The sequence below is a fragment of the Labrus bergylta genome, chromosome 6 (assembly GCF_963930695.1).
Source record: "Labrus bergylta chromosome 6, fLabBer1.1, whole genome shotgun sequence".
NCBI classification, from domain to species: domain Eukaryota; kingdom Metazoa; phylum Chordata; class Actinopteri; order Labriformes; family Labridae; genus Labrus; species Labrus bergylta.
Genome location: NC_089200.1, coordinates 11,574,630 through 11,589,149, shown reverse-complemented (window position 1 = coordinate 11,589,149; position 14,520 = coordinate 11,574,630). Strand labels below are relative to the sequence as shown.

General features: G+C 41.1%; 1 protein-coding gene across 2 annotated transcripts in view; it reads right to left on the bottom strand.

Annotated features, from left to right (window-relative positions):
- Window positions 1-14,520, bottom strand: part of dennd1b (DENN/MADD domain containing 1B) — a 109,904-nt gene that overhangs the window by 6,314 nt on the left and 89,070 nt on the right. For both annotated transcript variants that reach the window (XM_020655533.3, XM_020655541.3), the window contains 7 exons: window positions 13,885-13,975; window positions 12,653-12,693; window positions 10,954-10,989; window positions 10,442-10,498; window positions 8,934-9,023; window positions 995-1,080; window positions 407-629 (listed from right to left, as the gene is read on the bottom strand). In XM_020655533.3, coding sequence (XP_020511189.1) covers window positions 407-629; window positions 995-1,080; window positions 8,934-9,023; window positions 10,442-10,498; window positions 10,954-10,989; window positions 12,653-12,693; window positions 13,885-13,975 — 624 coding nt within the window. The remainder of the gene's footprint in view (window positions 1-406; window positions 630-994; window positions 1,081-8,933; window positions 9,024-10,441; window positions 10,499-10,953; window positions 10,990-12,652; window positions 12,694-13,884; window positions 13,976-14,520) is intronic.

Sequence of the window (14,520 nt, the reverse complement as noted above, 5' to 3'; positions counted from 1 at the left end):
AGGTTAGCATGTATATATATGTGGATATATCTATCATGTAGTTATGATATCGCTTATAATGTACTTTTATCCCTACTGTTCATAAAGTGTGCGTTACAACATATGAATGGAGCAATTCACCCATCCTTGAAGATGAAGACCTAGAGACCTTAAAGGCATGCTACATGTAGAAACTGTAGTAAATTAAATTCATGTTTGTATTGAGCAGGATCAATGCTGTGAAGAAGAGCAGTAACAGTTTCACATTTAAATGATTTGATAATGGAAAGTAAATTGTGGCTTTTGTTTGTGTTTAAAATGCATGTGTATTTTTTTAAACAATATGAAATTTAAACACTATCTCTCTTTCCTAAAATGCTGAAAGTGTCACATGATGACAAGCCTTCTTATCATGTCTCGTATTTACCGGGGGCTTGTAGTCTAAGTCCTCTATGGACCTGAAGAAGTCCAGGCTCTTTGCGGCGCTGAGTTTGCCTTGCTCCAACGTTGAGGTGTTCAGAGAGTCAAGGATCTCCTCCAGCAGGTTCATCTGACCTGAGCGAGAAGAGTCCACGTCCAGTTCTAGCGAGTAGGAGTCATCACTGTCCTCGGTGTATGATGGGACATCCCCGCTATCCTCCGAGGAGATCCTGGGAAGGAACAGAAAAAAAAAAACACTTTCAAACATAATAGTCAATGTTTAATTTTAGTTATTGATGGAATATCATTGTGTACAAGTCAACAAATATGCTGTGATATCCAGTTCCTTTGGGAGGCTGCGTCACTATTTCTTTCAACTTTAAATCAAACATGGCCACTTGGGGGCAGTATTATCATGGGTAAAAAAAAAAAAAAAAGAAATGCCTCCTCACATCCTGCTATCAACTTTTCCTTTCTAAAACGAATCAGCCAGTGAAAGATATCTCGTCTGAACATACATGACATATACAACATGAAAACAGCTTCAGTGAGAATATGTTGTGAGGCGACGGGCCATAAAAACAAGTGTTCTCACTTGCTCGCGCTGTCCAGCTCGTCATCATCGAGCCCGTAGCCGTGGTCTCGAGGGCCCATGCTCATGGGGGACTTATTGAAGTTATTCTGTTAATGAGAACAACACAGCAAAGTGGATGTAGTTAGACACACGGAAGAACATTATAAGACAATAAAAGTGGACCCAGGGGGGGGGTGTTCAGCTTAAAGATACAAGGCTCAAGATAAACACGGAGCCAAGACAGAGTTTGTTGTTCTGCTGAGCTTTTCATAAAACTCCTCCATAGAAAAACGATGCAGGTCTGTGTCTGGTGGGTCCCTGTAACACCGGAGCACTAGCTTGTTTTAATGAGCCGGGACCCTTAGGGTTGAGACTAAATTTGTCAAATTTTTGTCTGGGGATAAAAATCTTTAAGATCCCCTGCAGTATTTTATCAAACTCAGCGTTATGTGTGAACTAAGAGCTACTTACACATCGTGAGCAAAGATGTACTTGTTCTGTAACTGCATTAATCGTTTGCGTTGCGGTGCATGTGACTGTGTTTGTTGTAGCAGTGAGTGTTAAACGCTCAGTGTGTACTGTATTTGTCTCACACAGTGGGTTTAATAAGCCACCTGTGTACCATGTTTAATGGGCGGGTTAAAGAAGAGACAGAAGCTTCACAGAGCAGGGCAGGACTCTCCCAATGGGAGCCAAAATCTGCCCAAGGCCACTTATTAACATGCCTTCCACTACGACGCACATGTTCCTCTCTCACTGCATGTTCACTGATGTTAACACTATTGCTCGCTCTAATTTACACTTTTTGTATTTTGTTCATTCACCTTCCTACATGTTGCTCGACACCTCCTAAATCCTTTTATTCCAGTCATATCTCAAGTAATACTGCAGTCACTGTAGCTTGATTTTTTTTTTTTTTTACAGTCACAAGAACTCATGGGGTACAAATAACATGCCTGCGTGGTTAACAATTAGTGTTAGCATTAGAAGGCACTGCTATGGTTTTTTTTTGTTGTTGTTTTTTTTTTTTAAAAACACGCTGAGCTCCACCTCTGATTTCTTTCTGCTTTTTTCCTCTGTAGAGTCACGTCAGGCAAATTATCAAAGCCTAAAAAGGAAATTAAAAAATACCAAAAAGTATACCAAGCATAGTTTGAGAAGGGAAGACAGAAACGCGTGTGTGCGTGTGTGTGTGTTTCGGTACACAAAGGTGAAGAGTAGAGATAAGCAAGTCACACTTATGATGAAAGAATGAAAGGAGGGAGGTAATGAATTAAAAAAGGAAGGAAAGAAAGAGGTGAGGAAAGATTCCTTAAAGCCTCAAAGAATGATGGGAATGGTTAGAAGTAAGGGGGGGGGGGGGGGGGGGGGGAATGGGCATTGGGTATTGGATCCGTGAATCAAGCCGGTCTTGATTAGCCGACAGAGTGCCAGCCAGACAGGCGGAATGTAACGTGTGGCTGGCCTGGCCTCATTTAGGGCGTGTGTTCGGCCATGGGAGACACACACACACTTACACACACTTACACACACACTCGGTCACATACGCACCCTATTACAAAAAAAATAACACAAAGAGTTAAAGTGCCATTTTCTCCATAAAAGTCAGCGGAGGAGATGTGTGCAGTAGCCACTTAAGCCTCTCAGCCATGGGGCTAAACACAAACACATGTGGCGGCTCTGCTGATTGGCTGAGCCGCTCCCCTTCCATGGTAGCTTGGAGCTATAATGAAAGAGATTTCAGAGGGGCTCGGGCCTGGGATCCCTAAACAGCCTTTAATGGATTCCTGTGTCAGGGTAGTAAATCTAGGGGCCGGGCCGTCATGCAAGCCAGCCTCAGCGGGCCACCAGAGTGAAGATGCACCTGTGAGACACTTTGGGACAGAAACTGCTGCACAAAAACAGCAATAAACACAAAAACTGTGCATCCACGGTGAATGCATGTATTAAAACTGCATTTGTGCAAGTGTTTAAAGGGAAGCTGGGCCTCTGTCTGCTTATAGGTGTTTATTAAAGCAAGGTGAACCCAAACACAGGTCATGAGGCCTGGCCCTCTGATGTCTGTTACAGCTCCGGTGCCGTCTATGAAAAGGAAGTTCCACAGGGAGCAGTAAATGGATGGTACCTCACTTCACGGCTTTATCAATTTGTCATCCGCTCTCTTCACTGTGACCCTTTAGTGCAGCAGTTAAGATGAAGCTGTTTACAACGAGCAGGCATTTTACGATAAAAGTCGACATATTGTGTTGATTTTACACGTGACGTTGGCTGAGAAGTATGATTTTGTCATTTGCGTGACGCTGTCAAAAGCAGCAACAGCAGTTAAGTCTGAGATCTTAAATTAGATGTCAAAAAACAACAACAAAAATGCAGACAGACTCTTCAAATTTAGACATTCACGTTAAGATATTCCTGTGTCAAAACTGTGACAGCTCTGCCACCATCCCATACCTCCCCAGGCCTGACAGGACAGTGGAAAAGCATGAAATAGCAGAACAACAGATTCTCATACAGCTCCTTCATTAGCTTCTGGCTGTCGGCTAATGGGAAGCTGAAAGGTGAAAGTGAAAAAGGGATTTTCTTTCCTCCCCACATGCCTTCCTGTCTCCCATTTTCTCCCTCCGTCACTCTGCTGTCAATGACAGATGTCACCGTTTCTGTCAGTCTGGCTCTCGCTTCCCTTCCTCTCTGCCACAACGAGTGAGACTGCACAGAGAGCGAAGGAGTCAGAGGGAGCCGCAGCAGAGGAACAGGACTCGTAAGGATAATAAAAATGGTCAGGTTATTTCAGTAAAGCTGCTGGAGATCAACCAAGAATTTTGGAATAAGGAGAAACTCTATCTTTTGTGTCCCTTAAACCGAGGATACAATTTGACATGGGTGCTTCTAATGTGCATAAAACTGACGTAACACACTCAGAGGGACAAAAAAAAATCTGAACTATTTTTGTTATTTGTAATTAACTCAGTTTTGAGTATATCTGAGTACCTGAGGCTGAGGAATTAAAGGAGTCATGTTTAACTCCAGTAACAGCTTCCAACATTTAGAGAAACAAAGGCACTCCTTGGTGTAGTTTACAAGCAGCTTTTGAGAGCAAACTGAACTTCTTCACTCTTACCCTGTATAACCTGCCATTCCAAATGCCTAAGCAAAGGTATAATATTTATGACGGGGGGGGACTTAAAACGTCTCCAGATTTGACATAAAAAATATAATTTAATTTCTGTGTTTATGAGGGGAAAATAGTCATCACCATTGGTTTTGGTAGCTGCACTTGGAGAAACAAACTTTCCCCTCCTCTTCCCTACTTTTCCTGCATGACCGGTTGTGCGGAACAGCTATGCCAGGGCAAAATGCGAGCGGACTTTTACAGCCAGTCTTACATTATACATTTCATATGGTATTTCTGAGTGGGAACTGATCTCACAACTTGGCAGTGTATGTAAAGGGATGCCAGTAAAATGCAAACAAACCTTGGGGAGAGGCAGAGCCTTTGCAGAAGTACGGCCAAGTCTGTGTTTGCCTGTTTAAGAGCTGCTCACTCGAAAGCGGGACAAACAAAAAAAAAAAATGTTTGAGGAGAGATCCACTGCTTGTCTGTCCAACTGGCTGTAGCATAAAGCCCGCTTCCCTTTCCTTTAAAACAGGAGCCATATAAAAGAAGAAAAATGTGCATTATGCTCATTCTCTGAGACTGAACTGAACTCATCGGCTGAAATCACCAGGTGTCTTTCTGTGAATGAGTGCGGTGCAGTACTGAGGCGGTGCCAGGAGATGGCACTTTGGTTTCAGCCAGGAATCAAGCTGGTCTCTGAGGTGGGGGTGAGACTGAGCAGAGCGGAGACTACAAACACATACAAATAACCATGTAAACACACACACATACACACACACAAACACACACTGACTGTCCAGTGTACTTTTAGTTCACTACTCTGCATTCTACATATTATTCTAACAATATGTATTCACAATAATGATATGGAAATGAATATTATGAGCGTATTTGATCTCTTTTCACTTCCAATTCCATAAAAGTTTCATTATAATGAATCATTACACACACACACTGTATGCTCTATAATATGTGTTATTGTTATTAGCTATACAGTTGACTTAGAAAGCACTGCCTTCGCAGATTATTCATATTACAGGATCTTCTATCATTTACCGAACATAACGTCTTTAAGAGCAATACTGCAAGTTTAGTATGACTAAGTTTTAATTACATTTTAGTATAAACCTGTTTAAAGTCAGAGACAGATGATAGTCTTTCATCTTTAAATCATAACCACTCAAATGTAAGTTTTCCCTCGTTATAACACAAGTCATGTGTACAGTGCACATATGTGACCACTAGCCATGAACACTTGAGCTGTCATACACATCTGTCCCTGCATATTTACATCTACTGCAGCATGTACACACTGTAGTGACTTTGTTCCCGCTTTATATTTTCATTAGCTCCCTGCAGCCCCTCCACCCTGAGCTAGGTGCTGTTTTTTTTCCAGGGCTGGCACCTCTCCCGCCTCACCAGGTGAAGAGTCCCGAGCCCGGGGCTGAGTCGGGCCACACGCCTGCTGGCTGTCATTGTCTATAACGCTGCACCAACCTCTACTCTCTCCTCTGCTCTCTTAACAGCTGTCAGTCTTGCTGTGTCCAACCTAAGGCTGACGGCTGCACACGTGCATGATTGTGCACACAAAGGCACACAGCAGAGCAGATATGCAGAATCTTAGACAGAATCTCAGAAACAGACGTGGGGCTGAACATAAAACCAAAAATGTCTCCAGAACAATGGTTGTTGTTGTTTTGTGAAACAGAGAAGGAGTCAGCGGTCTCACTCTGTCTTGTGTTTGTCAAAAGAAAGGATTACTCCTACATTCTTAATCAACAGGCTCTCTAAACACGACAAATCACCCACATCGCCTGAAAGCAGCTGAAACACGTACGCAAATGACAGCAGCACTTTTCACTTTGGTACGTGTGTTGGCTGATCAAATAGAAGAAGAATTTTATAACTCTGATTATTTTGCTGCAATTAATTAAAAGAGCTACTCCCGGATCATTCATTCCATTTCAAGGACAGACATAGAGGGGCTTGTGAAAAGAAAAAAAAAAGAAAAAAAGAAAAAGATGAATGTTAAAAATGTTTCAGGCATTTTTCTTTCATGCAGCAGGAAGGAATGTCTTTAATCAGATCACATTTTCGGAGCGTCAGCCGAAAACATGTTTCTGAATTTACATGGCAGTGAATGAGCCTTTGTCGGTCACTTGGTCAGAGGTATGAACGTATGGAAAAGACACAAGGAGCATGTTTATGATCTGAAGCTGAGGATAAAAAAATAAATAAATGTTGACTTGGTGTTGGTGACGCTAAGTCTGTAAATGAAGTGATATAAATGTATGAGACTGAACAGGTGAACCTCACAGTGAATGTATGAAAAAGGGTACAGTCGGGTGGCCAGTAGCCTAGTGGTTAGTCCGTGCACCCCGTGTACAGAGGTTATCGTCCTCTAAGCGGGTCGCCCAGGTTTGAATCCGACCTGTAGCTCCTTTCCACACTCTCTTTGCCCTATTTCTGACGCTATCCACTGTCCTGACTCTGAAGTAAAATCAAAAATAAAAATGGTACAGTCGATATTATAAGCTGAAACTTAAGCCTACAATTCTCCCATTGCTTTAATTGCTGAATGTATTTATTTGTTGTTTATATTTCACTCTTGTGTGTTCTGTTTTGGTTGGTAATAATTGTGAATGCAGACAAAATAAAGTCCAGTTTTTGTTACGTTGTTTTCAAGAGGTCCTGATCTATCTTATTGGTTATTTCAGAGCTGGTTTTTGGTTTTAAGAGGACGGGTTCTGAGCAGGCCGAGGCTCCGCTTTAAGTTTGGGCACGAAAGTACTTTAAGGCAGGTATGAGGATGAAGGTACTTTTCTTTTTTTTTTTCCATTGGACTTAACCTTTATTTAACAAGGTTAGTCCCACTGAGAGCAATTTCTCGTGCATGCAACACCTGGTCAAGACAGTTGTGGGCAGAGCACGGAGAGTATCATTATTTCATGTAGAACAAACTAAAAAAAAAAAACGGATAGAAAGGAGAGAGATGGAGATTTAAGAGAGAGGAGGAACAATAGGTGTGTTTTCCCTCAAACGTGTTTGAACTGTATGAAATGTAAATAATATGGCAAGCTTTAAACAGCCAGGGGAAAAAATCAATAAACGGTTCACATACTGGAGATAACAAATACATGAGGACCCTAAAAGAGTCTTTATTTCATTATGTACTTGCCAAGTGTTTTCAGTGGTATATAATAGACAGAAAATATTTCTCTTGAATTAAAGAATAACCTATTATTTAAGCTTCAATTTGAAGTTAAAGTTTTGAATTGTGCTTTAACATGGGTAAACAGCTTAAACAAAACTAATATAACCTTCCCTTAAAAAACAACTAAACAGACCATACATTATTGAGGTTTTCATGGCTCTTAAATGTTCAATCTTAGTTTCAGTTGGCATAAAAAAATGAGCCAGCCTGCCCTCTTAATATGCAGGGGTCATTGTAGTGTAATAACGTATCTAGGTTAAGGACCAAGTTATAAAAGAGGAAGAGACGAGTGGAAGGAGCATTGTGTAAGGCTAAAAAGAAAATAATGAACTGTATATAAACACCAACACAAAAAACAGAGCTGTGGGACATGCTGCCCTGTGTGTCCCTCCTCCAGCAGTCTCCAGGGACCCGTTACTGTGGCGATGAACAGGCCTCAGCGGCCAGCACAGGGATGTGAGTGTGTGTATATCCTGAATACGCTGCATGTTTGTGCGCACATCAATTGCACGTTAACTGTTAATCTGTGTGTGCGTCGGGTTGGCCCATCTTTTGTGTTTGTGTGTGTGTGTGCAATAGGTGGGGGGAGGGGGAGGGGAAGGGCGTCCGAGGAGGCCTTTAGAAAAAGCCCTAATTGCCGTTCCTCTCCTCTCCCCGGCCGTCACACCTTCCACTGCACTACGGCCTACCAGCCTCATCACAAACAGGAAACACAACGCTAATTAGAGACAGCACAACCTCTCCTAATCACGCTCGCACATGACTGTGACCAAAATGTCAGTGTGCACACGCAGGCATGTTATTTTTGTGTTTCTTTCCGACAGATTCTGTCCACTGTGTTTTTTTTTATTTAGCAATAAGATACAGATCCAGCTGAGAGTATAGGCAGAGATATGAGTAGTAACCCTGAGGCGGCATCCACATGTAAATAAATATAACACGCAAAGAAGTGAGCAATCATAATTAAACCTATTTTCCTACACTTAGAGATAAATGTGTAGATTGGGATTCACACTACACAACTTTGTCTTTTCTAACGTTTCGAGCTTTATTGATATATTTCTGATGAATGTGTATTTTGTGAGTGTGCATGCACTTGCACATTGTATGCCAGCTCTGCACACAGCAAAGAAAAAATAAGTGCTATCCACTTATGGTGCACAAGCAAAAATCTTCAGAGGAAATGCTGACCAGCAGATGAGTTGCTTCCACTGTCCATGCTGTTCAGAGAAAAATACTGAATGTACAACATGAGTGCGTTGAAAGAAAGAAAAAATGCTTATCATTACATTTGGCACCTTGACAAACTACTGCGCTTCCAAGAGCTGTTACAAGAGAGAGACAGTTAGGGGAGGAAGAGGCGGACTGAGAGGGGGAGAAAAACAGAAAGAGGGATGGAGATAAAAAAAAAAGAGAGAGGGAGAGAGATGTGTGGATGGAGAGAGGGAGGGAGACAGAAATGAGAAATAAAAGTGAAGAGAAAAGAGCAGAGAAGTGGAAGACTGAGTCCATGTCGGTCCAGTGAAAACTGAGCTCTGGTATGATCGGGCAGTGTACATGTAGTTAACTAATTTACTGATGTGAATCTGTGTGTGTGTGTGTGTGTGTGTGTGTGTGTGTGTCTGTCATACCCGTCTCATCTTCTGCAGTCTCCTTGGAGACAGGCTCTTGGTGCTGGTTGGAGACCCAGCACAGACCATCACCCCGTCTTCTTCTTCCTCCTGAAAGAGAAACCATGACAATCCTACATCATTTGTATTATAAGTTCATGCTCTTCATCCTTTTTGTTGTTGTTTTACTGGGACAATTATTTTAAACTCTAAGGATCAGAGTTGTGATATTCTCTAGTTTTCTCACTGCAAACAAATCCCCAGGAATGACGAATGGGTGCTACTAAACAATTTCTGTCCATCTCAAATCTGATATACTACCTCTGATTCATCATTCATATCACCAATAGAGTGTTGATCAAAAACCAATTAGCTCATAGGTACAATGTTTTATTTGTTGACAAATTCTCTAGTTACAGCCAATGACTGAATTTTGCTTAACTTAATCATCCACACATCGGACTGTTACTGTACATAATCAGTCATTAAATAACTGCTGCAGGAAATAGTCCCTGAAATATGCACTTTCAATTTCAATTACATTTGTTCAAACTATGGTGCCCTGTGTCTCAGGAAATCACTTAGGCTTTCAAAAATGATATTTATTTACATTTATAGTAATACTTCAGTATTAACAAATAGGTCATAGTGTTTGAGAATCGGATATGGTATTAAAGTCGGAAAGCAGTGAGAGAGGAACTATGATTCTGATTAATTCTGAATATAACAGATATATATATTGCCAGCCTTGTTCTCTTAGAGGTTACAGAAATTATTCTCAACGTAGCCACCCCTGATGAGTTTAATTTCAATATGTTTGTGCATTGATGTCCTTGAGTAGACATCTGTGGCCGGCAGCAACATAAATGAAGTGCAGGCTGAGAAGGCTGAATTAATTAATTTGTGTGTTTTTGAATTCATCTGTGAACGGACATGAAATCTGTTTAACTTCAAAATCAAGTAGATATCAACACCTCTGTTTGCCTCTAGAACATGTGTGTATGTGTGTATGTGTGTGTGTGTGTGTGTGTGTGTGTGTGTGTGTGTGTGTGTGTGTGTGTGTGTGTGTGTGTGTGTATGCATGCAAAACACTGCGTTCTTCTCTTGTTCATCATCAGCGCCCTCTCTCCTCAGTTTCCCACTGACAGATCAAACTGCTTTTGCCTTATCAAATCCATCAGGCTTATGGAAACATACACCTCGTTACATTAGCTTTGAGGAAATCACAGGCTCACTGATGAAATATGCAGACAATAAAAGAGAAAGAGAGGCCGGGGCTTGGATGACATGACAGGCCATAGCCAGAGGGGCGTTGGTTAAAAATGTACAGCCCTGAACAAAGCGCTAAGCAGGCTTCAGCAGTCATTAAAGGCCCCGGCGTCGGAATCACACTCTCCATGAAAAGCAGCCTTCCTGTCTGTTTCTATGAGGGGGGCATGTGTCTATCTGTGTGCCTAAGAACTGAATTATGTGCACAAAAAGTGTGTGTGCATGTGTGTCAGAGAGGTGTGAAGGTCTGTGCGGCTCACCCTCGCTTTAAGTCTGCCCTTAATGTCCCGGATGCCCCTCTTGGCATGACTCTTGGCCTAGGAAGGGAAAAAAAAACAGCACACACACACACACACACATTCGCGCACACACAGATTACTAATCAAAACATGTTGCATTAACATTCTGCTCTGGTTTCATGTAACATCAAGAAATGCTTTGATCCCCGTGGCAAAAACACGCAGACAAAAGGCTGGATGAGAGAGCCTTGCGCACTAACAGGAGGCGATAACATGAAAGGGCACCCTGACCACCTATTGTACAGCACATATCCACATGGTACTGCTCATCAAACAGGGACCGGCCACCAACAACACACCCACTCCAATTTATTTCAAAAACAGACATGTGTGTTTTTTACTTAATTAGTTATATACTCAAGCATACGGATTAATTCTAAGACTTCATATTTCATCTGAGGTGTATTTCAGTGAAACGTCGAGGACATTAAGAGAGACATAGTATGACAGAGGGGTTCGGCAGAGGAGCGTACCTTTGTCACTGCTGTGTTGAAGAGTGCTCCTCCTCGCTGTAATTCACGCACAGAAAATTAGAAGTCAGTCATTTGGAGGCATTTTGTTGGAGTTTCCACATATTCAAACAATTTATTCATCTTAGATCTTATTCATAAATATTCATGTATGCACACAGGTGGCACAAATGTTTACATTTAGACTCATTTACTGCATTCATAAAGTGATGGTTTATGATTCAAAGGAAGCTGAAAAAAAACCAACAGATGATAGTGTGACTAAAAAGGTTAAAGACTTTATTTAATTATGTGTTTTTTTTTTTACTATAGATTCATTAGGTAATGTACAGCTGCTTTCTGATATTGTCATACTAATCAGCCTGATACAGCACACAGCTCTTTATATTACTATTGAACTCCCCAACATTATTCACCATTAAAAACCTGGTGCTCCTTTAATGTAGCTCTACTGTGTCTGTTTATACTCTGTATGTGTATGTTGTGTTTTAAGCATGTTTAATGGTTTTACATGTGCCACCTCACTTAGTTGTATAACCTCAGATCTTAAATAGCATATATTTGCACATACAAGTCAAAGACCTTTGCATGAAAAAGAAAACAATAAATAATGTTTTATTCGATCTATTCTATCTCAAAGAGCCTCGATGGTCATCAAACAGGAACAGATTTTTAATGTCAAACACAACCAGAGCTCCCTGTGCAGCAGTAAAAAGTATTGCAACACAAACTTACTGGTAAGTATGAAAAATAGTGACACCATGCAGAGTATCATTTTGCTGAGCCATGATAAACTGCATGATTCACAGCATTCAGGAGGTTTTTATTTAGAAGCAGCCTAAACGCGACAGAGGGGACTGCGCTGTGATTGATTTGTACTTTGAGTTCTGCAGACTGACATTATGGCACCAGATATCTCAGTGTGCCTGTCTACTTCTTCTTTTCTTTCTCCGAGTTGCTTCGGCTCAACTCTTTTTCCTCTGTTTGGTCTTTAGTGTAAGCACAAAGCGTCGGGTAAACGGCTAAACAGAGTAAATGGCAGACAGCGTTTCAGAAGTCGGCGCAGTGAGAGGAGGAGAGGGGGCCGAGGTGAAGGCCCCTCTTATAGATCCCTGTCAGTCAGGAAATGTGAACTTTAACAAACCTTTGAAGAGCACTCTAGAGAACTAATTCAGCCTTAGCTGACGGCGTGGGGAGAGAGAGGGAGGGAGAGATACTCAGCGAGAAAGAAGAGAGAGGGAGGGAGACCGAGGGGGGGCTGTGACAGAGATGAGAGGAGGGAGAGATAAAGAGAGAAATATAGGGAAAGAAAAGGAGAGGGAGAGAGAGAGACAGGAGATGAAGAAGGAGGGATAGATCTGTGTTCTTGGGTCGGTTCAGCGGAGTAACGCCTGTGTTTGCTGCCAGATCAACATGTCATGTCGGAGGACGTCTTGTCACGTCAAATCACTTCTGTCTCCCTCCCTGTCTGTCTCCACTGTCCTGCTGCACGCGCCGCTTCACACACCAAACCCGCGCTCGAGCTGGATCTGTACATTCAGGCGGCCCCCCCTTCATTCTGAAGGCAACAGCAGGACTTCAAACACTGAGTCGTGTCAATCACGCTCTCAATTAAATATAACTCGGGAGTAAAATGAGTCAAACATAAAAAAGCCACAGATAAAAGCACTTAGGTTTGATACGCAGGAGAGACTGTGAATACCTTTACAGTGTGCATCCACTGCTGGTAGGACCTTGCATTACCTGGAGGGATTTATAAAAGACAGGAAATATGAATTAATCATTTTGCACCCAATAGCATAGCATGACATCGTGAAGACAACATAACTATTGATATTACACTTTACATTTCAGAGAAACACATTTTAGATGGAACAGTTTGGACATAGTTACAGTTGATGAATCAGGAAATGTGGTTGATCAAACAGTGTAAAAAAAAAGAACATGTATAACGCACTATTCCTTTGCATTATTTGTGATCCTCTTTTTGTACATAATCAACAATAACTGATTAAAATATGAACTGTTGCATGTTAATTTAGTTTTAGTAACTCCATATTTTTCTGGTTGTATCTGCACCTGCTCTAAAATGAAGAGAACAAGATTACAGATGACAGTGTGGGTTTGGGTCATGATGAAAATTGATAGATTGACAGATATTTAGCTGCAACATCTGGATTATAACCTGAAGCCCCCTCTGATCAAAAACAACATAATTTGTCTGAACACTCCTGTGGGATGACAAACTCTTGATGTGTCACACTGTGTTATAATGCTTAATCCTGACAGAACATTATCGACTCTTTTGTCAGTCATCTTTTGGCAAATTCGATCAGATTTACATCCATTTCCAAAGGTGTATCAAAGACTTTTTTACAACAATAACAAACCAAGATGAATGTCAGTCATTCAAAAAGAACCAATTCAGCAGAAAAGGCTATATTTTATCTGTTTTAAATGGACAAGAGTCACTCTAAGGGATCATTCAAACCTACTTTTTAATGAATTATAATCATATATTTCTGAAAGACAAAGTTTTATTAGTGTATTAGTACTTAAATACCTTCTGTTGTCACAGTGTGTTCATAGACATTTTTAAAAAAGGGGTTGAAAGTGACTGAAACAGTAAGTGTTTAAGGATCAAAAAGGTTTTCAAGTTCACATATTAAAAAGGATATCCAAGAATAATTCAGCCTACACACTCTTAAATCAGTTTTAAAAAACTTAGTGTAAATTCAGTTGCCTAAGAGTTGTCAGAGAGAGATTTATTTGGGCCTTCTCTTTTTAGATTTTCATGACTTTAAAAAGGTCTCACACTGATTTGTTCACTGCTTTTCCTTTTTGCCCTGCATCATTACTTTTGCCTGTTGGATGAAATATGGCTAATACAAATAATGTGGCTAATTGATGGACAGGTCGGGCAGCACTACTCACTTCCACAGAAGCCCCCCTCTGTGATCTCCTCTTCAAACACGTCAGAGAAGCCGCGGCCTGCGTTCAATTTGGCCAGCCGTCCGTCGATGAACTGAAACCATAAATTACAACGTGCTTATTAAAAAAAAAAACTAAAACAGATACACACATACACACAGATTCAAACACTCCGGCCAAAGTGGGGTGTTATTAATCCTACCTGACAGAAACTACATCCTTAGATTAGGTGGGCTGCAGGTAATAGGGATTTGGTAATGCGGAGCAGGCGAGGGATTAGGGCAGCAGACTTCATGTTGCACACTGTCTGAGACATGAGGAAGTTTCATTTCCTCCCTTTGTAACATGGAGTGCTTAAAAAACCCATCTCATAAACATGGAGCTAATAGCCAAGACAGCTACACATTTCATGAGCACGGTCACAAAACCACGTCAATATGTCACACAAGTACAAGCAATCACACACATACACTGACACACAAACACCTGGACATTTGTGATCAGCACATGGAAAAATGGAAGCATGATAAATATCTGATTTTTTTTACAAGCCATTTGAAAATAAATTCAGAGATGATGGGGTACCAAACAAAAAGAAAAAAGGCACTTTAAATATTTCTGATGATTTTGTCTCATTGT